The following is a 25207-nucleotide window of genomic DNA, read 5'->3' on the forward strand; positions in this document are numbered from 1 at the left end:
ACCAAAATGAAGAAAAGTTTTACAGCAAATATAAACTCTTAAAAAGGAAGAAAAAGTCCTCAAATCCCTTCTTTGTATTTCAGGACCATTTCTATTATGGGAACAATCCGAAGAGCATTTTACTGCCCTGAAGGAAAACTTTAGTTAAGTTTTATTCTTTTTAATACTGTAGTTTGCTGCCGCCTTCCGTCCAAAATGTGTTATAGCATCTCTAACCTCGTATACTAGTCTGCAATACAACGTGTGTGAAGCTATCAATAATATATATTTACTGTTTACTCGTTAAATACGTAGCCTATAGGATGTAAGGGTGAATTATATGTTGACGCTGATTGGCTGAGGCAAGCCTTTTGGCTATGAACCAATAGGAAGCAGATTAGCTAATTGATGACGTGAAAAGCGCGAGACTGATGTTTTGATAAACGCTCAGCTCGGTTTGTTGGATGAAATGGAAGTTATGTCGACTGTGAAAGAGCGAGCTGCTGCTTTAAATCTTGCTGGGAAACTCTACAGCCCCATGCACCATCCTCCTGGATGTACCATCCTTCCAGGTTAAAGAACTGTCTGTATATTTTGTGAATGAACATTTTCAAGCGTGTTTATGCTGCTGGAGCTAATTGTAGGACAATTGCTTTTCTTTGTGCTCTTTTAATTATAGTAACATAGTAAATCTTCAGCTAATAAACATTCATTCATTCATTCATTCATTCATTCATTCATTTTCTACCGCTTATCCGAACTACCTTGGGTCACGGGGAGCCTGTGCCTATCTCAGGCGTCATCGGGCATCAAGGCAGGATACACCCTGGACGGAGTGCCAACCCATCGCAGGGCCTAATAAACATTAATTCTGTGAATAAATAATGTTGTAATAACATTTTAACTTTCTAATTTATAATGCTTTTACTACAACTCTTGGTCTTGATAATGTTGCTTGTACATATTATAGGATCTAATGATGTGTATTTATTTTATTGTCATATCTACTGGTGATAAAAAGGTTTGAATCATCTGACAATTTTATCCATTAAACAATTAACAATTTTAGGAAGGTTTTAATTCACTAAATCGATTGTCATTGGAATGTAAATAAAATCTTTAAATTAAATATTTAATTGTTTTATTCATTAGCATTTATTTAACATTTAATTATTGTCATGACATGATTTAAATAAATAAATAAAAATCCCTTGGATCAATGTATGGCAATAAGAAAAACAACAAAATGGAAGAAAGTTACAGTTGCCAAGAAATTTAAATAAATGGAAGCATGACAGTTGTATTGCTTTTTAAAAAGCCACTTACACTTCTTATTTTCTGTAATATCATAAATAATTTTAAGCTTTGTTCTTCAAAGCTCAAAAAAAAGTGACATGGCATGTTCTCTAACGTCATCTTGTTCTGTAGATCAGCCGACCCTCATCACTCCGTGCCAGACCAGCTTCATCTGGAGCAGACTGATCTCTCACCTCCAGTCAGAGGTGAAGGTGAAACGGCGACGTCACTTCCTGAAATCTCATGACAATTGCTTTGTGGGGTCTGATGCGGTGACTGTGATCCAAGATTACATCAACCAGAGCAAGATTTTGGGGGATGCCAAAGTACCCAGGGCCAAAGCAGTACGTGTGTGTCAGGCGCTACTGGACTGCAAGGTGTTTGAAGCAGTATCATGTAAAACGTTTGGGAAGGAAAGCAAGCGGTCAGAGTTTCAGGACAGCGTTAACAGCCTGTACCGGTTTCTGAACACCCAGACCCCTGGGTGGAGCAGTGCAGAAAACTCTCTTTCTTCTCCCAGCAATGAGGGAAATACAGACACCCAGCTATACAGGTAAGTCTTTATATTACATGTACAAACTTAGGAGTGTTTGAGAGATTATTTTGTTTTTTCTTTCTCTGGCATTTGGGTCAAGAACAGGCGCTAAGAATACTGTTTCTTTGGATGACCTTGCAGAGATGATGATCCAATGTTCTCCCACAGTACTCCAGTAAAACCAGGCCATATAATGAACATCCTGCTGGAGGAGCTTGACCTTAGCCTTAGCTTTCTGCATGCTGAAGGTTTACCAGCATCAGGTAATCATTGCACACCTTTGCAGTCAGGACTGAGACATTGGATGTGCTGCACTGGCACATCCTAGGTCTAAGTGATGTAAATAGACATATGTCAGGGACATATGTTAATTGGTCAGGGTTTATTGCTGCTGAAATAAGATGTTTCACAAGACGTGGAATTTTATTCTCTCTCTCTCTCTCTCCCTCTCAGTGGTCAGCAAGGTGTGGCAGGAGCAGACGGTTCAGCGCTTGCTGCAGCTGATCGAGCTTCCTCTGCTGGACGGAGTGTTGCAATGTGGAGAGTGCCCCCTATCGGCTGCAAACAATAATGAGCCTGACATTCTCTACACCAGTCACTACCTGGACAGAGAAATACTAAAGGCTTTTAAGGAGTCGCAGTGAGTAGTTAAATCATTTTATGGTTTGCCTTAAATACATTTGCGTTTTGTGAAAAATTTTTCCTTTTTCGTTTTGCACTGCTGTAGAAAAGATGAGTGGCTCGTGGCAGCATTAGAGCTTATGGACTTTCTGCCAGACCAGCAGGTGGTCGAGGTGAGCAGAGAGCTTCCCAGCCTTTCACTGGATGATGAAGATGAGGGTAGTGAAGAGCATGGGCAGTGGAGTCCCACTGGCATCCAGCAATGTAAAGCTTTACTGTTTGAAATTTTGGCTAAACATTATGGACAGACCAGTTTCCAGCCTCTTCTTCCTAGTGGACTGAATGATGTCTATGCACACATTACTGAACTTTTGGGTAAGATGGGACTACAAGCCATTACCATGAACAAGGATTTAATCTAAATTACTCTTTAACTCTTTAGTAACTGTTAATATTAGCAAGCCTTGTTTACAACATAACCTCCTCAGCCTGCTTAACAGAATAATCATGTATACCTAAATAGTAAATGTTTATTGATGAAATTCAACAAGGGCTTGCAATTATCTCTGACTAAATCTAATCTAATGTAGCTCCATTACTCATTTAACCCTGTATTTACTTTTGAACATTATCCTGTAGGTACAATGTCCATATACTTTTAAATGTACTACTTTTGCCCTCCTGCTTTTAATTCAGTGAATGGGAAATTCGACGTGGCTCTGGAGGTGTTGCAGCTCTGTCTGAAGTTGCTTTCTGCTGCTAATAGAGATGAACTTTACAGGTTGCTGAGCTTCATGTCACTGGCTGCAGACCCACAGCATATCCGGCTTCATAAGGAGGTAAGATGTACGTGTAAATAATAAGAAACACTTTCATATCTGGGTTAGCGTTGATGGTGCTTTTTAATTCACACACAACCCTCATGGACTCTAATTACCACTTCAAATTCTTTCATGTTCATAATATGCAAACTACGGCTGACAACTGTTGGTTGATTGTTCAGTTTGCTGCTTGTTAATTGGATCATGTTTCATTAAATTAGTGAAAGTGACGTGACGTACAGCAAAGTATGGTGACCCATACTCAGAATTCGTTCTCTGCACACACACCCGGAGCAGTGGGCAGCCATTTATGCTGCGGCACCCGGGGAGCAGTTGGGGGGGTTCGGTGCCTTGCTCAAGGGCACCTCAGTTGTGGCCGGCCCGAGACTCGATCCCACAACCTTAGGGTTAGGAGTCAGACTCTCTAACCATTAGGCCATGACTTCCCCCAAATGGTACATTTCTGGTTTAACTAGTTAATAAATATTTGTGGTCTTAGACATTCTGATGCAGGCCTCTGGATGACATGAGTTTCTAAAACATGTAAATATATTGGCTGTGTTATACATTTCAGAATCTAAATTTTAATAATCAGATTTTACTTGGATTTATGTTCACTAAACAAGGAGTGTTTATTTAAAATTTAGGTGAAGCAACTTTCTAAATCACGTAACTAAAATTAAGGCCTTTTTCTTCTCCTTTCTCTTCTCCTTCTCCTTTTCAGCTTGAGAATCGGATTCACGTGAAGAAAACATTTTGTAAAGCCATAATACAAAGCAAGAGCCTCTCAAAGGGCAAAGTAGACTTGCTGTTACTCTTCATGCTGGATAACCATGAGGACATCTTCAAGGTATTAAAGACTTGAACCGCATCCCAAATGGCTTACAACACACTGCACCATGAAACAATTTTGTGGACACGCCAAAACATCAAATACAGCTGTAAACTTAAACAGTATGATGCATCATTACAACAAATATAAAATTGTATGTAATGCACTGCAGAGTGTACTGTTGTTCAAAATTGGTAATTGTAGAATTACTTTCCATCAGGCCACAACACCACCTCATCAGTGACCGTATTCCTATAACAGCATGTTTAATTCCTTACTTTCTAGAGGTCTTGTGTGTGTGTGTGTGTGTGTATATGCATAATCACTCTACCAAATGAAACATTTGTGCTCATGTGACTTTGACTTATTAGGTCCCAGGTTCTTTGCACAAGCTGGTCAGTGACAAGCTGGATGATGTTGTGAAAAAGAAGGACCCCAACAAACAGGGTGTGTTGTTCAAGTCCTATTTATTTAACTTAAAATGACTTATTTGGAAAAATAAAAAAAATATTTATATTGAAAAATATTTTCAATATGTATAAGTGGTCTGCATTCTGGTAAACACTTGTGGTGATTTACTGGTAATTACCGTGACCACTGAGTTATATCTAGACAGTACTCACATTTCTCACATTTTTCTCCATCTGTTTGTAGGCTCTGCATTCTGTCAGCAAATTTCAAGCAATGTGTACAGTGACACTATAAAAAACCAGACAAATACAGAGTTGTTTGTACTGCTCAGGAATATTGATGAAAATCCAAAGTACTCCATGAAAGAGAAGAGGAGACTGTTGGAACAGTTCTACACAAGCCACCCAGAGATTTTTATGCAGTATTTTGGGTCTAGACTCAGCACAATCAACTTGTCTGAAGTGTAATCCTTCCTCTCTTTTCCTTTGTAGCTTTTTATTGCTTTTAGTCATTTTTTTCTGCATGTTGAAAGAAGGTAATATTTTTTTTTTCTAAATATTTAATCTACTGAAATTATATGAACACTAATAAACATTTAAATTAACACCTTTGTCTCAAATGTTGATTATTTAAACTGAAGAATGCACTTGTTTCTAGGGATAGGAAATTATGGCATACAAAGACATCTTGTATAACTGTATTCAAAGCATTGTGGCAGCAGTTTGGGGAAGAAATAGATGGGCATGATCAGGTATCTCCATGCTTACGGCTATATCGTGTACATGTTAAGCTGCAACTGCTTAAGCTGCAGTGTCCCACTTTATCAGTTTTCACCTTATATATTTAATTCTATGGATACAAACCTTTTATATAGAAGAAAACATGGCAAATATAAAAATTCCCTCAACTGAATTATTAGGGCATCTGAGGCACTTGTGCACAAAAGATACAAACGTTCACTAAAGAAGATTTTAATTAGGATGCTTGTGAATTATTCTTTTGTTTAAACTCTACTGCTCTTCAGAAGCTATATAAGATATGGCGCTTTTGTTTTAGCTTTTTAAGACTTTTATTTTGTCTTGCACTAGGTTGCAGAGATGCACTTTAGGTGGCTAGGACCAACTTAAGTCCTTAGCTCTGTGTTGTTCCATGTAGCTCTGTCTTTTATTCTATGTAGCCCGCGCGGAGGCCGTGAATTGTTTAGCTAAAACTCCCTAAACCGTTTCCCATTCATTTTCAATGGTAGTCCTAAACCACTACGGCTGCGGTATATTTTCGGCCGCTGACCCTATTGTGGCGCTGTTTCCGCGCATGCGCCGTGAGATAAAGCGCGCTGCTCGACTACCGTTCGTTTCATTCAACAGTATCGGCCCGTCGATCACAGGTAAGTTACCTTAAAATGACTCGTTTGTGTTTTACAGTTAATGCTAAGCTCCTATTAGCTTCTCTGCAAACAGTTTTTTTTTCTTGTGATTGTTCTTGGACACATCGTCTGTGGTTTATTCAGTAGTCATTTTAAGTTAATATTAATTATAAATCCATATTAATTCTGAAATCAGAGTTTTCCAGGGTAATTACATACTAAACGATGAATGAACGTATCTATTCTTTTTTCTGGGTTTTTTTGTAGTGTCTATATGTTTACATGTATTACACTAATTTTAAATGAGTTTATTTTTGTCCTGTTGATGATAATTACATACTAAACGATGAATGAACGTGTCCATTATGTCTATATGTTTACTTTATGTCTATATGAACGTGTCTATATGTTTACATGTGTTACACTAATTTTATATGACTTTATTTGTGTCCTGTTGGAGTGTTTAATTGATGATTGTGTGATATATTAGTTAAATTATTAATGAGCATGACTTTATTTATGATTTTATGTATTTAATGACTTACAGAACAGTTGTTTTAAAAACTTTCAAGCACATTGAATGCTTTTAGTGTTAGTTATACTCTATATGTTAATGAGTGTGTGAAACTCTTTGTCTGTGATTGCTCCTATGTCCCATTGCCTTTTTCCATACATCAGTCAAAGTCACTCCTAGGTGTTAAACCACTAGGTGTGAAAGACTTGTCTGGGAACAGTTGTTAAGTGTTGCCTGATAATTAAATCATATGATTGTTAAGTTTGGGCCAGGGTGGGTAGGGATTATAAACAAACAGTGTATAATGTTTTATAGAGATTATTGTAAGGTTTTGTTTTAAACAGACATGCTAACATCTAACATTTACTACTCTTTCTGTATTACAGGTCACCATGCACAAAAAATCTGTGTTTTGCCCAGGGTGCATTAAGGTCGTGTTCCGTAAGGGACCACTCGGATATCTCCTTCAGGACCCGACTGAGGAGGCCAGGGTGATCGAAGATAACCCAGCTCTTCAGGACAAGTCGGCACCAAAGAAGGAGGAGCTTGTCAGGCAAAATGCTCTTGCTGTGGTCCGTCAGAGAGGAGGCGACGCCTCTGACAAAAGAGAAGTTCTTGGTGAATACATCCTGCAGTTTGGAAAGTACAAGGGGAAATCTTTCCGGTGGCTTCTTGAAAATGACATGGGTTACACCATCTACCTGATAAAGAACATTCAGCAGGAAGAGGCCATGGGGGTCTTTACATCAGAAGGACCCAGCAAGAGCAGTCTGTTATCCTTTTCTAATTATGCCTGCAGTTTTAACGAAATTCAGTCTCTGCTCAGTTATGTGTCCAAAAATCCAGGTGTACCAGCAGCCTCGTCGGAGGTGACCAGCTGGTTGGTTTTGGTGCTCATGCGAAGAGTACGTGGCAGGAGATTTGGAACAACAGGGCTGATGGTTATGCATCCTTTATATTGTGGGCAACTTGTGTCCCGGGGACACGGATGTACAAGCTGCAGCAATACCTGTGTAATCAGATCCAGTCTGCCCGTCCGCAGCTTCTAAGCCAACGGGTCAGTTGTTTATTTTTTGCTTCTGTGAAGGAATTGTTTGCCGTTGTGTCCAGTAGTATGAATAACATCATAGCTTGTTTTACATGCACACTATACTTTAATTAATACAGAGGTATAATTTAAGAAATCCGAGTACACTGAAAATGTTCTCTTTCACCAACAGAAATGGATGATGACGACGAGTTAGAGAGTGCGATGCTGAACATCTCCCCCTGCAAGCTACAGTTGCGGTGTAAGTATTTCTTTCTGTACTGATTGCATGTAATGAATTGATTGTGTTCCAAATGGATTTTCATTTTGTCAAACGTCTTAAAAATATGCTGTATATGTTAATGTGTTGTGTGCTTATCACTAGCTTCACGACCAGTGTCATCAACATCATCATCCTCAGCTGCTGAACTGAGACGGTCTGCGGGACCAGGAAAAGGTTTTTACACATCAGGCTCAGCACTGGAGCACAGTTCTGTTGAATTGTGATATGAAATGCTCTCCAAGTCTGAATAAAAAGCCTTTCTTATTTTGTCACTGTTTTGGCCATGTTCTGGCCTTGTTCCACTAACAAATGTCTGTGCCGTTGGAATGGATGGAATGAGATGGAAAGACAGAGATGGGTGGCAGAAAGGAGAAAATAAAAATAAATGTTGTAAATTTTCTTTCACCTGCAGTAAACTTTTGTAAATATATTTTCTCTTTATTTAAATGTGTATTCATTTAATTAGTCTTTAATGTTGCATTAATACGTATATATGTTACGTGTGTTTTTCTTACGTGTGTTATTTCTATTGTGTTTTACTCCTTTAAAGTGTTTAGAATGCCAAATAAACATAATGTTTTACACTTATTTCTTTGATGTAGTGTGTCTCACTTTACAGAATTCGTTATATATTATTCAGAAATGTGTTAAATATATGTATTTGTGTTTATAGTTCACAAATTAGTGTGCAGAATATTTTTTAAAGTTGCACTGAGTGGGATTCGAACCGATGTCTAGACAAACAATTTAATTCATAAAAATTGACCGTGACGTACATTTAGCATCTGGGAGAGCAGCAAAAATGCTTCAATTTGATTGGCTGGCACTCTGTTCCAAATATACACTTCTTGCCCCCGCGTGGTGCTGGAGAAAACTTGTCTTAATTCATTATGTACTGTGTCAACTATATAAGGTTGAAATGACAATAAAATCTACTTGGCTCGATATGTACATGTTGCTCAGAAGACAAAATTATTTACACCCCCAGCAGTGAGCTAGTGTAGTGAGCTGTAATATCACTGATTACCACTTGCACTAGATAAAAGGAAACTTTATAATCTTTTTTTTTTTTTTTTTTTTTTTTTTTTTTTTAAAACCCTTCCGTGTGCTCAGTTTGTATTTATGCCGCTGTGATACAAAAGCTCACTCACGGGGTTTGCTGCTGTTCAGCACGCGTTCCTCTCTGGTTGGCTCGCTAAACTCCCGACCAATCATATTGCAATGCGTCGCAATGCGGAAAAGTCAGGAAAGATTTCTGGAGCTCTGTTGGCCTGTTCAAGCCTACTAGTGGAATGAATGTTTATTTTCGGCGCTTATGTTTACATGTGTTGTGCGCAACTATGATGAATCATAAGTTCACATAAGCAGAAATATCTAATGCTATTCTTGTGATTTAAAGTTAACGTGCTTGCAGTGATTCATTATAGAAAATACACTACACTGCCAAAGGTTTTTGGACATCTGCCTTTGCATGCACATGAACTTTAATAACATCCCATTGTTAATCTGTAAAGTTTAATATGGAGTTGTCCCACTCTTTACAACTATAACAGCTTTATTTCTTCCAGGAAGGCATTCCACAAGGTTTAGGAGTGTGCTTATGGGAATTTATTGACCATTCTTCTAAAAGCACATTTGTGAGGTCAGGCACTGATGTTGGACAAGAAGGCCTGGCTTGCAGTCTCTGCTCTCATTCATTCCAAAGATGTTCTATCAGGTTGATCTGGTCAAGTTCCTCCACACCAAATTCGCTCATCCATGTCTTTATGGACCTTGCTTTGTGCACTGGTGCTCAGTCATATTGGAAGCGGAAGAGGCAATCCCCAAACTGTTCCAATAACATTGGGAACATGAACTGGTCCAAAATGTCTTGATATGCTGAAGCATTACGGGTTCCTTTCACTGGAACCAAGAGGCCAAGCCCAAACCCATACACCAAACTTTTCACTTTTTCACAATGCAGTCAGGCAAGTACCATTCTCCTAGCAACTGCCAAACCAAGACTCGTCCATCGGATTGCCAGACAGAGAAGCATAATGAGTCACTCCAGAAAACACGTCTCCACTGCTTTAGAGTCCAGTGGTGGTGTGCTTTAGGCCAAACAAACTTTGGATTTCTATAGCTATTCTCTCTGAAGAAAGTTAGTGACTTCTGCACACTGTGTGCACACATCCCTAATCAGCTGATTTGATTTATTAAACCATTAAAACAAGAGTGAGAAAATATGTATTAGATATATTTCTCTATATGTTCCATATCACAATTCAGAAACACGTTCCATGTTATAAATCATGTCTGGTGGTCTGCTATTATTTATTCAACAGTACTAATCAGTACTATAATATACATAAATGTATGTATCAAGCTTGGAGGAGGACATTTCTCTAAACCACAATTTCTGACAGCTTAATATAACACTTACAGCTGCTGTAACAAAAGCCTAAAGCTTTTCATAGCTGGAGCTGCAGAAGCGTGTCATTACTCGACTCGTGTGATCGACATTCATATACAGCCAGTGATTTGACGGCACACTACTGACTACAAATGACCAACCAATCATGGCACAGAAGGCGGGGCTTGTGATGCTTATGGTTCCTCCCCGGATGCGCACGTTCTCCACCCCTCTGGTGTCCAGCGGCAACATTTACCCCTCTCTCTCTCACACACACGTACCGTTTTAGATCTTATATGGTGCGGACTTGTGAGAAAAAGATGAAGTTCTTGGTAGCGGTTACGATTATTGTTGGTTCGGTGTTTTTCTTACTGCTGCCCAACGGCTCGCAGGCTGATGAGAAGAAGAAAGGACCCAAAGTCACAGCCAAGGTAAAGAGACGCTGCAGTGATGCTATGTATAGTTAAAAAAAATAAAAATAAAAAATAGTCGGAACACAGTCTTACACGCATGCACACAAAATGATTGTCTTTTTCTAATATAGCAACTATTGACCTCACAACTGTTTCATCAATTTTTCATGCAAAGGGAAGCTCATGATACTGTCTGTCTCATGATACTATAGGTTTCTGTGATGATCATGGCTTGATCATTTTGTTTGTTAATAACTGAATGATGATGATGATGATGATAGTGATGGTGGTGGTTGTGTGTAGGTCCATGCAGTAGGTGTAACTTGGTGGTGGGGGTGGTGGGGGTTAGAAATGTCCTGTAATGGCGCGTGTAGGCCACGTCTACGTTTACCGGCTAATGCGCAGTGCGTTTGCGCACGAGCCGAGTTTCCTGATTCTCTCCTCATTGAAACATGTACTAAAGTGTCTGAATTAAATCTCACGCACACACACGCGCGCCCCATTGAGTTATCCACTCATAAACAACTCTAAATGTCTTTTTCAGATTTTTACACCTATTTCTTGCCACGGTTTTAATAGACGAAAAGACGTTGTAGTTTAAAGTTGGTCTGGTTCTTTGTTTCATCGTGGTGATAAAACTACATATCCCAGAAACACTCGCGTTACACAGTGGCCAAAAAATTATTGCTAATTTGCAAGTCTCACAATAGTCAGACTGAGTGAGCTTTGATTTATCCGTCGTTTGGAAATACAGATGGTTTAAAACAGCAGGAATAGACGGATTGAAGTGAAAAAATAAATAAAAGGGAAGAATTTTGACGCTTTTGAAGAAACTTGGGCAGAATAAAACATTTTTTGGACACGAACATCACACTAATTTCTAGTTAAACTCATGCTGGATTTATTTCCCCTTTTGCTGTTATAAGGAGCTCCACACTTCTGGAAGACTTTCAGCTAAATTTTGTGTGGATTAGTGATCATTTAGCTGTGCTCCAAATTTGGGAGCAATTTGGGAAAGAACCACAGATAGCTGTGGCGATCAGGTGTCCACATAGTTTTGAGCACTCCTTCATTCTGTACTCCAACTGAAAATCATGTTCTGTAAATTATATTTGTATATGATAATATATTATATGACAATATTTTATCCATAACTCCTCTGTCCTGTCTCAGGTATACTTTGATATCCGGATTGGAGATGAGGACATAGGACGTATTGTCATCGGACTGTTTGGAAAAACCGTACCAAAGACCACAGACAATTTCATCGCCTTGGCTACAGGAGAGGTGTGAGCTTTCATCCTTGCATATCTGACCAAATTCACTTAAAAGTTAAGATTATTTTCAGTTCCGTAGTACACAGCAGAAATGAGTTAGTGCTTTTGTGCATTACCAGAAAGGGTTCGGTTACAAGGGAAGCAAGTTCCACCGTGTGATTAAGGACTTCATGATCCAGGGAGGTGACTTCACCAGAGGAGATGGAACTGGTGGTATGAAACCTATCCTCGGTCTGCAAATTTAACGATGATGAATATTTATTTTTGGTTGTTTATTGGAGCACAATTTGCACCCCTTTGTCTGGGGAAAAAAATCCAACCATCCACCTTGCTGCAGATTTATTCAATGACAATATAAATATAAATGAATGTAAGCCAAGAGTTAAAAAACAAAAACTTGCCCCTTAACTTTCCACCTCAGAACACTCCAGAATGACATGACTTATAGTCTTACATGTCTTTGAGTTATTGGGTTCAAGATTAAACCAACTCAACTCCGGAAACCAAATCTGCTTATAGCTATAAGATCTAAATAATGAACATTTGTTTGATAGCTACCAAATAATCAGAATACCTCAAGATTTAACTTTTAGGAACACTACATTAAGGCACATTTGGGTCAGTGTTTCAGATAATCTGCTGTTTTAAAAACCATAGCTGAAGTGCATTAACACTCCTGTGGATTTAGCTTCTCTACAGGCCATGTCTAATTAATTACGGTCTAGTTTAAGTGTCAGTATAAAACATTATCTTATTACGTTACGTTATAAAACATTATCTTATTAAGTGTGTAAGCAGTTCTGTTCTGTTACTTCGGTAGGAAAGAGTATCTATGGCGATCGCTTCCCTGATGAGAACTTCAAGCTGAAACACTATGGTCCAGGATGGCTGAGCATGGCCAACGCCGGCAAAGACACCAACGGCTCCCAGTTCTTCATTACCACCGTGCAGACTCCATGGCTTGATGGGAAACACGTCGTCTTTGGCAAGATCTTGGAGGGCATGGTGAGTTTCTTCATCTTCAGAATCGCAGTAAAATATTATAGAAATATTTGTATTTACTGTAATACTTTTATTGTTGGTGAAAAGTGGTGATGGTTTCTTGATGGTTTCATGGTACAGGAGCAATGACATTTTGTTTCAAGATTTATAAAGAAATTACGATTAAAAACCCACTTGACTGGACTTGGATATCCAGCTTTTCTGTTGCTCTGGAATTCTTATGCTTGCTCTCTCTTTCTTCAGGATGTGGTGAGAAAGGTTGAGGGCACAAAAACAGATGGCAGGGATAAACCTCTAAAAGACGTCATCATCCATGAATGTGGCAAAATCGAGGTGGAAAAGCCTTTTGCTGTCCCAAAGGAGTAAATCACCCTGAGGGGAGAAACAGGACTGTGGGGTTCTGGGGTTTTAGTAGGTGTGCTGGTCCACTAATATTTAAGTGGCCTACATGTTTATGTGTGTACGTGTGTGTGTGTGTGCGGCGCTTAAACCCAACCCGCCTCACACTCTTGCATCTTTTGCGGTCCACCATAGGTCCATTTCATAAAGGCATTCCATGCAGTCATCCACTTTACACCTGCTTTTTTTTAAACAAATCTTCAATAAAGGATCCAGGTTTTGTTAAATGCTGTGTGTTTTTCACTTCATTTTCACATCACAGCACATACACACACACACACAGAGTTTACTACAACACACAAGATCCCAGATGGGTTTAAACATATGTTAAGGGAGTTATTAGATTATGGATTAGCAGAGTAATTAATCCAGTTCCAGTGGAAGTTTTCTACTTCCTCCAGGTCTGGTCTGTAGATACAACAGGGATGAGCCTCTTGTTCTGTCCCCTACTTAATGTCATTAACCCAGGCCATCTTTATTTCATAGCGATATTTTAAAATGTATTTATAATACCCAAAGTAAATGCGTGCATAAGCCTCTTCAAATATTTGAGATTCCTTTGCAGGTCAGGTGTGTGCAGATTCAATATAGAGGTAATGTGGACTAAAATGTTCATATTTACATTTACTTTTTGGAAACAAATGTAAAACTGCAGCAAACTGCAAATCTAGCAAAACTAAACTGCTGATCATCCCAGGTGATTCATCCCCAGGTCATGATCTTGCAAAATCCCTGCATAATGATCTGATCTCCTCTTTAGACACAGCTCGCAACCTTGGGGTAACCATGGACAATCAACTGTCCTTTTCCTTGCATGTTGCTAATGTCGTTTCCTTCTCTTCTACATTAGAATGATTCGGCCATTTTTGTCCACACAGGCTGCTCAGGTACTTGTTCAGTCTTTTGTCATCTCAAGACTGGACTACTGCAACTCTCTGCTGGCAGGTCTACCTATGAATGCAATTTGTTCTCTGCAAATGATCCAAAATGCAGCTGCACGACTTGTTTTTGCCTAAGTTCTCGCATACCACCCTGCTGCTGCGATCCCTCCACTGTCTTCTAGTAGCTGCACCCATCAGATTCAAAATACTAAGGCTTGCTTACAAAGACAAAAATGCACCATCTCCCTCTTACCTCAAAGCCCTTACCTCGCACCCTCAGACCTACCAGCACTGCTTGACTGGTCCCACCATATCTTTGGGTACGAGGCATGTATACTACAAGACTCTTTTCTGTTCTGACACAGAGGTGGTGGAATGAACTTCCCTTAGAGGTCCAGACAGCTGAGTCACTGGCTATTTTCAAACGATGGTTGAAGACCTACTTATTCATGAAACACTTCAACTAGCACTTTCTTCCCTGTTTGTTGTATGTGTGTATTATTAAGAAAAAGACTTAACAGTGATTGAGGATTATGGTATCTTAAGTCTGTAGCCTAGTGAACCAGAGTTCATGCATTCAGTGATAGACTTAAGCACTTGCTCTGGATAAAGGCGTCTGCCAAATGCTGTAAATGTAAATGAAACGAGTTCATTTGTAAAACAATTTTATTCCACTCTGGTTTCTGTAAAATAAATTATACAGTTAACATTTATCCCAGGTTTTACATTTCACTTTATTAAATTTTAGAAAAACTTTAAAATAAACCTCAAAGAACATGAAGATAGCTTACATCAACATCATATGTTAATCATAATTCAGTGTATAGAATTTTTGACACAGTGGTGCAGTAGGTAGCATTGCAGTTTTGCAGCTTCACAGTTCTAGGTTTCTGGGTTTGATCCTGAACTTCATGTGTTCATGTACATGTGCAGTTTATTCCCACCCTCCCAAAAACATACTGGTAGTTGGCTTAGCTAAGATAACGCTGTGATTGTTTGTATGCATGTGCATGGTGCTCTGTGATGGACCGGCGTCTCATGCAGGCTGTTTTCCTGCCTTGCACCCAGCGTTCCCAGGATAGTCTCCATCATGACCCTGACCAGGATGAAGTACATACTGAAAGTGCGTGAGCAACAGATACCAAAACTCCAATATACTCCACCTAGCAGAATATGTAAACAATATTGGCATTCCCCTTTCCTGCCAATAATCAAAGCACCATCCCTTCTGAGGTAAGGTCCCCAAAACAGGAAGCCTGGTCAGTTATGGAAAACAGAACCTCTCCCATGTCTCAGGTTGTCTGTGCTTCTGGCAATGAGCTGAGGCTGCATCGGTCTATGACGATGGTGGGGATAGAAGGAAGTCTGCGAACATGTCCAATGCTGGACTTGGAGGACGTCCTACAGCACACCTTATTGTCTCTGGGGAAGAAGCCCTGCAGGACACCAGCGACCACCATGTCCGGCAGGTCTGCAGTAAATAGATACAAGGAGAGGTGAGGGACTTCATGAGCTTTTGTTTACATGATATATCCTCGACAGTATGCTACTTAAATAGATTTTTTTTAAATAATGTAGTAGTGATGCTTGTTACAGTACCTGCTCAGTATTCATATATATATAGTGTATAAAGTGTGAGGGTATAAAGTATTTCTGGTGTCAATTAGAGTGTAAAAATGTTCATATGCACAGGCAAACAGAGCTCAGAAATGATGACCAATGTCATAGCTATGAACAAGACAACACGTATATTATTAAGGTATGAGTTACCTGACTCTGAAGCAACGACATAAGGGTCACAGGAATATCCCACTACTCTCTGATGGAGTAGCTCACAGCTAGAAGGGATTAATTACACAAGAGAGACAGATTTTACATTTCAATTTAATATCATTTAACAATTTACCAAATTGAACTTTCATTTAAGACCAAATTAGACGGCATATTTTTAATGTGTAAAAGTACACAGGGGTCCCTGCTTTCTGGAATGGTACCAGAAAAAAACAGCTACAACATAATAATGCTCAACAATTTAACTTTATGGACATGAGAGAAAGAAGCAGTCAGAAATTTTACTGTATAATTTATTTTTGTCTATTTTGCCTTCTTTATAGACTAACAATCAGAAAAAATGCTATGATTAAACATAACCTCTTCAAAACATTCATGTTGTCTTCCTGAAAATCTGCTTCAAACGCCATGAACAAGTTTCAGCTTCCTGACCAACACAGTGTCCTGATACTCATCTTTACCCGAGCCAAAGCAAAAACAAATCATTTTCAACGTTCCGTTGCGTGCATCTGAGCAAGGCTGCCAATTTCACTCAGTGTGTCAATGATGTATTATAACTTTAAGCAGCTGATTTAGAGAGAAACCAAATAAATCATCAAATAAATAAATCACCAAATAAATCATCAAATGTATATTTTGTGTGTAAATTATGTTTACACCAATTTGGTGGCTCTTTTACTTGTCCCCTAGTTTAACGATTTAACACATCTGCTTATTCTGGTTTACTACTGAGCTTCTTTAATTTAAAAGATTAAGGCCAAATATATTCCCATTTTTCCCACTCAGTTAAAGTAAAGAAGTGGAACAAAAAGAATAAATGTGCGTAGTTGGAAATGTGTTTCTCTGAATTAAATTCTAACCCTTTGTATCAGTATCTGATGAAACCGTGTCTAGCATTTATCATAAACATGATTCTTGAAGATTCATACCTTTTCCGCAGTTCTTGTAAGTCCCTCTGCTGTTCTTCACTATAACAATAATAATCACACAGTTATTACACATATAATACTTAAATATAAAAAAAGATAAATAAAATAAAGATTAGTACACCTCAGTTACTACGGTGCTTTTTTACATTTGGACTCACTTCGGAAATAATCTCACAATGGAGACGAGCTTAAAGTCAATGAGTCAATCTGCATATGTTGTCATTTAATTTCTTGAGGACAATGTAGACGAAATCTTAAAAACCGATGCACTGAAAAACCCATGCCCCTAAACCCCAACCTTTAACCTTTAGCCCTTAACACTAACCCTAACCCTTAAGCCCACAGCACTTAATCCTAACCCCACATTTTGCATGTAACATCAAATGTACACTTTTAAGGGAGACTCAAATTCATTGCCCATTGTTTCATGTAGTATGTATATCAACAAACAGAACAGTATAGATTTAGAAAGATTTCTTGTTTTGGAATACATCAATTTTGAGGACAGAAAAGTGTCATGGTTGTGAATCATCTAAACTAGTAAACATTTTAATAGGTAGCTTGACAATTGCATAGGATTGCTACACACAGTGGTGCTAAAGTTTCTGCATATGTGTAGTACATACCGAAAAATGCAGATTTGTGTGTTTGCTGTGTGGAAGTGTTTCACCTCCAGGAAATCGAGCAGCTCCTGAGGAACCACTTCATTCTTGTACAGGATCACCTGCAAGCAGAACTCATCACTACATCATCACCACCACAACTATACTACTATATTATACAGGCAGCATAAAAGAGTAGGTGGATGTGGAACCTCCTGCTCTACCTGTATGTAGTCTTCCAGCTCTTGCCGTCTCTGCTTCAGCGGTTTAGAGCGCAGCTGAGTCCTCTTGCTAGGGAATTCAGGTGGCTGCAGGATCTTCTTGAGTTTCCGGTGCAACATCTGGAAATCACTATACCGCCGCAGAACAAAGTGCTTCCTTCCGTTGAACAAAATCTCTACTCTGAAGATCTGTGAGAGAAAGAAACTAATGTCAGACAAAACCAGACAAGGAACGAACTCATGCAATGGCTGTCCATTCCAAATTTCCAAATGCTGCCCTCTATTGACGTGACTTGGTTATGACCACATAGATATCGATCTCTCCATACTTTAGTACTGTATGTAACCAAATAGATTTTACACATAACTATAAGACATCATGCGGCACGGTGGCTTAGTGGCTAGCACTTTCGCCTCACACCTCCAGGGTTGGGGGTTCGATTCCCGCCTCCGCCTTGTGTGTGTGGAGATTGCATGTTCTCCCAGTTCCTCGGGGGTTTCCTCCGGGTACTCCGGTTTCCTCCCCCAGTCCAAAGACATGCATGGTAGGTTGATTGGCATCTCTGGAAAAATTGACCGTAGTGTGTGATTGCGTGAGTGAATGAGAGTGTGTGTGTGTGTGCCCTGCGATGGGTTGTCACTCCGTCCAAGGTGTATCCTGCCTTGATGATGCCTAAGATAGGCACAGGCTCCCCATGACCCGAGGTAGTTCGGATAAGCGGTAGAAAATGAGTGAGTGAGTATAAGACATCATTGTCTAATGTGTTAATGTTTCCTTTAATAGTTTTCTATAACTTATTCATGTCATAGGAATGTTACGATGCTGTTCAGCATAACTCATCAGGGCTCAGAGATTAGGGATCATCATTGTAGCTCAAGGAGACAGGCTGCTAATCATCTTTCCCTATTGTATATAAGACAAAAAGAAGGCACTAAATATGCTTGTTTCTGGGCCACACCAGTGTTTTGTTTCAGAGGCATTACAAGAAGTGTGAGCTATTCCAGGAACACTGCCAAAAAGGAGAAGCCACAGTTGCACCAGACAAAAGTAAAAGTGTTCTTAATTACTTTCTAATATTGCAATAATAATGGGCACACACAAATTGAGTCTTAAGCTAAACCAAAAAATGCATCTAAATTCATGATCTGTGTAAAATTCTGTAGTTATCCTATAGTCCAAGAGGGTAGAGGTTGTGACTAGCCAGTGTATAGTCCGTGTCCCAGTTTTCATTACACACATATGCTCACAGTCACTAACACCTTACTTTAGTCAGGTATGAATACAAATAAAAGCATGCAATCACACAGGGCCTAACTGAGAAGTCAGCTGTTACGCTCATGTAAATGGAAGCAGCCAATAAGGTACAAAGCTTGTAAAGGCAATGTACATTGATTGTTTAGCAAGGTGATCACATGGTGCTTTGTGATGTGCTTAATGTGTCATCAGTAATTCAAAATATATACCAAAGTACATCAATATATCCTCTGTGAAAGAACATTTTTGAAAAACAGGTACAAACTATGATGAACCTTTTCACACCTAAGTTCCTCCACACCAGACTTGCTCATCCATGTCTTTATGGACTTTGCGTTGTGCACTGGTGCGCAGTCATGTTGGAACAGGAAGGGGTCATTTCCAAACTGTAGCTTCTCGGACATCGAAACCAATTCCATGAAGTTGTCTACGCACTGTACTTGAGGTAATCTGAAAGCCACACAAAGCTTGGACCCCGCTCTGTGATTTTACATGACCTACCACTTCGTGGCTGAGTTGCTGTTGTTCCCAATTGCTTCCATTTTGTTATAGTGCCACTAACAGTTGACCACGTAATATTTAGTAGTGGGGAAATTTCCCAATTGGACTTATTGCACAGGTGGCAACCTATCGCATTACCACGCTTCAAATCGGCTGAGAGCAACCCATTCTTTTACAAATGTTTGTAAAAGCAGACTGCATGCCCAGATACTTGATTTTATAAGCCTGTGGCCATAGAAGTGATTGACTCATCGTATTAGGTATTTTTAACTCCTCTGTATAAACCGTAATTCCCAGAAGTCCTGCCTCTCCTTTAGCCATCTTGCAGTAGTAATTTATTTCCATTTACCTATTAGAAAGTTTCACCAACACAACATTCTAGTAAAGGTAAAATGAGTACGAATTATTATTAGAATAAATCCGCCAATGTGATTGACTCTCATTATCATTAAATGGCAAATAGCTAACATCAGATTACTGTGGGTTTTTAGAAAAAAAACATTTTCTTACAATAAAAATTAGTAAAGTAATAAGGCACAAAGTAATAAAGCACTCTGGTTTCAGCACATACTGTGTGTGTGTGTGTGTGTGTGTGTGTGTGTGTGTGTGTGTGTGTGTGTGTATGTGTGTGTGTGTGTATATATATATATATATATATATATATAGAGAGAGAGAGAGAGAGAGAGAGAGAGAGAGAGAGAGAGAGAGAGAGAGAGAAAATAAATCTGGAGTACAGAAATTATTGTTTCTTATGTAAATGAAGCCATCTGGCCCTTTCTCCTGCTGTTCTTGAAGATAACATCCATAAATAAAGCAATGCTAGAGGATTTGTCTGTTCCCCTTTGGTTGTTCCCCTTTGTTCCCCAACTATCACACCAGACTCTATAGCAGTCACACAAGTGGTGGCACAGCTTAAGGCTCTTGTTTGTTAAACAGAAGGTCTGGGGTTCAAGTCCCAACACTGCCAAGCTCCCACTGTTGGAATCTTGGCGCTTAGCTCCATGGACACTGTACTCTATATCTGACCCTGTGCTCTGACCACAACCTTCTAACAAGCTGGAATTAGCAAGAATAGAAAAATATTTTAAGAAAAGCATTAGATGAGGAAAGCATTTTAGTTAAAGAAACGCTTCTTCTTCTCGACTCTCTTTATCTCTCATCCCACCCAGGGCAGGGTCCTTTCTTATAAGTACACCAATGAGTGTGAGCATTAAGACCACGGCTCAAATTTTGGGGCTAAAACTGTAACATCTTTCAATGTTTTGGCACTGAAAAAGGTTTTCCACCACTTTTGGTTTTCATTCATTTATTCATTCATTCATTCATTCATTTTCTACCGCTTATCTGAACTACCTCGGGTCACGGGAAGCCTGTGCCTCAGGCGTCATCGGGCATCAAGGCAGGTTACACCCTGGACGGAGTGCCAACCCATCGCAGGGACACACACACACTCTCATTCACTCACGCAATCACACACTATGGACAATTTTCCAGAGATGCCAATCAACCTACCATGCATGCCTTTGGACCGGGGGAGGAAACCGGAGTACCCGGAGGAAACCCCCGAGGCACAGGGAGAACATGCACACTCCACACACACAAGGAGGAGGCAGGAATCGAACCTCCAACCCTGGAGGTGTGAGGCGAACGTGCTAACCACTAAGCCACCGTGCCCCCCTTATTCATTTATTTAAATAATGAAATAAGTTAACTACAGCTACAACAAACTGTCAAATCTAACACTTTGTAATTGTTAATGCAAATGATAAGTGTACTGTATATTGTATTAAAACTCTGTTAGTGTGCTCTGCTCTCCTGCACCACTCAGCATCAGATCAACAGTGAAAATCCATTTCTCAGATTCTAACATTCATCATAGGCAAGATTGGAATAAGGTTGATGTATTCTAAGGGAAACGTACTGTGTTGCATTTTTAGATTGTTCACGGCTTTGTACAGGACTACATATACTTCTTTGAGGACTCTTTGATTTGGACCTTATTTATAGCCGATGTCTGTCCTGTAACAGACAAATTAATTTTAGTTTTGGGTTGGGTACAAATTCTTGTAACAGTTGAGGGTCTCATGGGGAAATCCATCAGTGTACAGTCTAAGAAATGACAGAAAACATAAATATAAAACAAATCTAACACAAATCTCATTTTAAGAGCCAAACTCAAACACAACCACACCTCTGCGCTGTTATCAGGGAAATGTTAGTGTTCCAGTAAACTACAACTGAGGATTTCACGTCCTTGAAGTTTCCCATTTTTCCTACCAATACCGAAACTAGCAGTACTCACTTCCACTTCATATCTGTTCTCACTCTGACTTCTCACTCTCACTTCTCATCTGCCTCACCTCTGAGGGAGGACAGGTCTATGACTTGTTCCTTGTTGAGAGAATGGGAATGTAAGAGAAGCCTAATAAAGCATGCTTTGACAAGTCAGTGTGAAATCTACCCGTGTGATGCAATGCTGGGTCCTAAGGACCAGAGGTGCAATGACTTAGGCTCAAAAAATTATTTTAAGCAAGTAAGAATTTGTGAGATTTCAACACAGCTTGTGATAATGTAAAATAGACCAATTTCCAATTCTCTAGTGTGTGTGTGTGTGTGTGTGTGTGTGTGTGTGTGATTATATACAAATATACACAAGTCTAGCTCCTGTTTATCTATGTTTGTGAATTGTCCTGTATTAAACTGCTAGCTGCGATGCTGAGAACCTTAAACTTGCTAAGAGAGAAACTTAAAACAAACCTTTTGAACATAAAGGGTATAGCAGGGTCTACGTTGCTCTTAACGCCTGGGGTGGAAGCCTTGAGGGAACACACTAGCCTGCTCTGTGCTTTGGGTAGGAAGTACTGCCTCCAAAGAGCTCCTTTCAGCCTCTCTGTTTCCTTCCCTCTCTCTGAGACTCACTGACACGCTTTCACACACTCAATGTCTCGCACACTCACAGAGCAGCCATTGTTACAGATGGCAGAGTTGCATGCTTCCGTTAGGATGAAGTCTTGAGACACAGGGCGCCCGTGTCCACTCAGGCACTTACACACAAGGCCAATGTGCTCAACATACCAGCTCAGAGTGGTCAACAACACACAATCAATATTCCATCTATGTCTGTCACTGTCTCACACACACGGCCTGACGTGTCTGAATTTCTCAAATAAAAAAAAAAAAACATTCATGATTTGAGAATTCCTCAGTGACTCGTTTTTCATCAGCTCAGAGAGTGATGATGTTCCATTTTGGGTTGCATCACACTATTATTTTCCTATAAGCACACACCTGTTTTATTCCTTCCCCAAAATACATTCTAAGACATACACATTACGTGGCTAGCTTGCAGTTGTCAGCTCAACTTCATCATTACGGAGCTGTGTGTGCAGCTGGTGCATGGTGAATGGCATTTAAGCTTTGAGTGACATCAACAACTTTCACCATGCTGTGATTCAGCTGTCTCTAACAGGTCCTACTTTTAGCCAGAGAGCTAAACATCAAACAGACACACAAACACACACACACTGGATTCTGGTGTATTGCTCAGATGACACATGTCACAACATGCCTGCCTTCAAATGCCAGAAAATTGTCTCAGCATGTGTTTGAATGCTAATTAAATGCCAAGTTGCTTCTTCTGAAAATCCTGTCATCAGGATCACCTCATATCCTGGTTGGTGTGAATGTTTTTATTGGTTGAGAGTTAAGGCACTGACCCGTGTGTGTGTGTGTGTGTGTGTGTGTGTGTGTGTGTGTGTGTGAGAGAGAGAGTGAGTGTTTGTGCGTGTGTGTGTGTGTCTGTGTGCGAGTGTGAGTGTGAGAGAGTGTTTGTGTGTGTGAGTGTGTGTGTGAGAGAGAGAGAGAGAGAGAGAGAGAGAGAGAGAGTCGAGAGAGAGAGAGAGAGAGAGAGAGAGAGAGAGAGAGCGAGGGTGTGTGTTTGTGTGTGTATGTAATTATTAGGGTTTCAGCATTTTATGACCTTTCTGTATGTCACAAGTGATTCAGAAATATTGATAAAAAGAGGAAGCAGCACACTGATGTAGTTCATTCATTCATTCACTCATTCAGCTTGATGAATGAATTAGATGTGGGTTAAAAATCACACTTCACTTTTACATCTTTGGCTCTTTATGTTGTGAATATTGAAATATAGATTTATATCTAGATCTAATATAAATGCTTTTGGAAGGTTTAGTTGCTTTGAGTCTTTAGGAGATGTCCTGTGTGATGCCTTAATACAAGACAATAGTCCTGATGTTTGATGGATTTGTGACATATTGATATCTAATGTAAAGGTTCAGAATTTTGTTTAAAATGCATTTGTATGCAGGAGAGAGAGAGGGAGAGAAAATAAATCTGGAGTACAGAAATTATTGTTCCTTATGTAAATGAAGCCATCTGGCCCCTTCTCCTGCTGTTCTTGAAGATAACATCCATAAATAAAGCAATGCTAGAGGATTTGTCTGTTCCCCTTTGGTTGTTCCCCTTTGTTCCCCAACTATCACACCAGACTCTATAGCAGTCACACAAGTGGTGGCACAGCTTAAGGCTCTTGTTTGTTAAACAGAAGGTCTGGGGTTCCCAGCACTGCCAAGCTGCCACTGTTGGAATCTTGGCGCTTAGCTCCATGGACACTGTACTCTATATCTAACCCTTCAGAATTTTGTTTAAAATGCATTTGTATGCAGGACACAAGTGATGGAGAAGATGTTTTATCTCCAAGAGGATGTATTATTTCAGTGGTTTGTATGTTTAATTAGAAAATCTTTCATTTAAAAAAAAAATAAAAGGAAAATAAACACTGGAATAAGTTAGATCACAGTCAGTACTCACTTTGCGTGACTTCCCTGACTCGTCCACTTCCCGGTGCACGGAGGGAATCGACACCTCAATCATCGCGGTCACATTCTGCATCGCCGCTCGAGAGCTGTTGAAAACCGGCGTCTTCACTCCGTCCAGCTCGAGAAGAAAAGCAGTCTGGTGTGTGTTTCGGTTCAGGATCGTGTCGCCATCGCTTCAGCGCGTGGGACAAACTTTCTCAGTCGTTAAGCGAGAATTCAAGTAAAAAGAATTGAAAATATTAAGCCCACAGCAGATGAAGTCAGCGGTCAGAATCTCAACGCCGCAACATAAAAGCTTGAAAGAACAGCGCTTACAAGTAACATCATAAGCTCCGCCCACAAACAAACACACCGGCGCGCTGATTGGTGCCTTCCCACGTGCTCCACCCAGAAAACAAACAGAAACGCACCTGTAATATCTTTTTAAAGCATGAATCGGTTTACATGCATCTCTGAGAATGCGCGAGAACCACAATGAGTTAAAGTTTAATTTGTAATTTTGTGTGTGTGTGTGTGTGTGTGTGTGTGTGTGTGTGTGTGTGAGATCATGCGAAAAGTCATGAGCACTGTTTGGCTCTGACTAATCACTGGATGCTGAAGCAGCGAATTCATTCATCCTGTCAGTGATTAACAGGTAAAAATCTTAAAGATACACAATGTAAGCAGAAGTTTGTTATATGTTTTTCTTCCCCAAACGTCACAAAGATTTGTAAAGCACAAGTTGTTTCTTTCCCAAGTTGATCTGATTTAATAACAAAAATTACACCACAGAGCCTTGATGCCCGATGTCGCCTGAGATAGGCACAGGCTCCTCGTGACCCGAGGTAGTTCGGATAAGCGGTAGAAGATGAATGAATGAAGTTGATCTGATTTAATAAAAAAAATTACACCACAGAATCCTTTAGACGTAAAAGTGACGTCACAGACAGTCAGAGTTTTGGGGCTTCTGCTTTTCCAGGTCCTGACTGTTAGAGAAACCACACACGATTCTTGATGTGTATCATCACCACACTTCACATGA

General features: G+C 39.7%; 3 protein-coding genes across 4 annotated transcripts; 2 read left to right on the top strand and 1 right to left on the bottom strand.

Annotated features, from left to right (window-relative positions):
- Nucleotides 1-367: 367 nt before the first annotated feature.
- Nucleotides 368-5020, top strand: depdc7b (DEP domain containing 7, paralog b). Of its 2 annotated transcripts, none has more exons than XM_060886900.1 (9): nucleotides 368-551; nucleotides 1408-1828; nucleotides 1979-2073; nucleotides 2264-2450; nucleotides 2538-2806; nucleotides 3128-3270; nucleotides 3977-4102; nucleotides 4456-4531; nucleotides 4739-5020. In XM_060886900.1, exons 1-9 carry the CDS (start codon nucleotides 449-451, stop codon nucleotides 4960-4962), a joined length of 1644 nt encoding a protein of 547 aa, XP_060742883.1. In that variant the 5' UTR covers nucleotides 368-448; the 3' UTR covers nucleotides 4963-5020. The 2 variants fall into 2 exon arrangements, with proteins under 2 accessions (XP_060742883.1, XP_060742882.1); XM_060886899.1 differs by having other exon boundaries at nucleotides 372-551; nucleotides 1952-2073; nucleotides 4739-4999.
- Nucleotides 5021-10301: 5281 nt separating this feature from the next.
- Nucleotides 10302-13392, top strand: ppib (peptidylprolyl isomerase B (cyclophilin B)). The gene is made up of 5 exons (XM_060886901.1): nucleotides 10302-10505; nucleotides 11661-11774; nucleotides 11884-11977; nucleotides 12585-12769; nucleotides 13010-13392. Exons 1-5 carry the CDS (start codon nucleotides 10371-10373, stop codon nucleotides 13130-13132), a joined length of 651 nt encoding a protein of 216 aa, XP_060742884.1. The 5' UTR covers nucleotides 10302-10370; the 3' UTR covers nucleotides 13133-13392.
- Nucleotides 13393-14694: 1302 nt separating this feature from the next.
- Nucleotides 14695-24600, bottom strand: snx22 (sorting nexin 22). The gene is made up of 6 exons (XM_060887457.1): nucleotides 24179-24600; nucleotides 17593-17778; nucleotides 17393-17490; nucleotides 16767-16805; nucleotides 15817-15884; nucleotides 14695-15517 (listed from the first exon to the last, which is right to left on the bottom strand). Exons 1-6 carry the CDS (start codon nucleotides 24257-24259, stop codon nucleotides 15339-15341), a joined length of 651 nt encoding a protein of 216 aa, XP_060743440.1. The 5' UTR covers nucleotides 24260-24600; the 3' UTR covers nucleotides 14695-15338.
- Nucleotides 24601-25207: the final 607 nt, after the last annotated feature.

The sequence above is a fragment of the Tachysurus vachellii genome, chromosome 14, assembly GCF_030014155.1.
Source record: "Tachysurus vachellii isolate PV-2020 chromosome 14, HZAU_Pvac_v1, whole genome shotgun sequence".
Lineage (NCBI taxonomy): Eukaryota > Metazoa > Chordata > Actinopteri > Siluriformes > Bagridae > Tachysurus > Tachysurus vachellii.

Bases quoted from the DNA above. Each gene is read 5' to 3' on its own strand.
- depdc7b (XM_060886899.1), top strand. From the start codon at position 449: ATGGAAGTTATGTCGACTGTGAAAGAGCGAGCTGCTGCTTTAAATCTT. The intron at 2,807-3,127 runs GTAAGATGGGAC...CTTTTAATTCAG, and splicing joins ACACATTACTGAACTTTTGG to TGAATGGGAAATTCGACGTG. The intron at 4,532-4,738 runs GTGTGTTGTTCA...ATCTGTTTGTAG, and splicing joins GAAGGACCCCAACAAACAGG to GCTCTGCATTCTGTCAGCAA.
- snx22 (XM_060887457.1), bottom strand. From the start codon at position 24,259: ATGCAGAATGTGACCGCGATGATTGAGGTGTCGATTCCCTCCGTGCAC. The intron at 17,779-24,178 runs GTGAGTACTGAC...TTTCTCTCACAG, and splicing joins AGTCAGGGAAGTCACGCAAA to ATCTTCAGAGTAGAGATTTT. The intron at 17,491-17,592 runs GTAGAGCAGGAG...TTCTGCTTGCAG, and splicing joins AGCTGGAAGACTACATACAG to GTGATCCTGTACAAGAATGA.
- ppib (XM_060886901.1), top strand. From the start codon at position 10,371: ATGGTGCGGACTTGTGAGAAAAAGATGAAGTTCTTGGTAGCGGTTACG. The intron at 11,978-12,584 runs GTATGAAACCTA...TTACTTCGGTAG, and splicing joins CAGAGGAGATGGAACTGGTG to GAAAGAGTATCTATGGCGAT. The intron at 12,770-13,009 runs GTGAGTTTCTTC...CTCTTTCTTCAG, and splicing joins GCAAGATCTTGGAGGGCATG to GATGTGGTGAGAAAGGTTGA.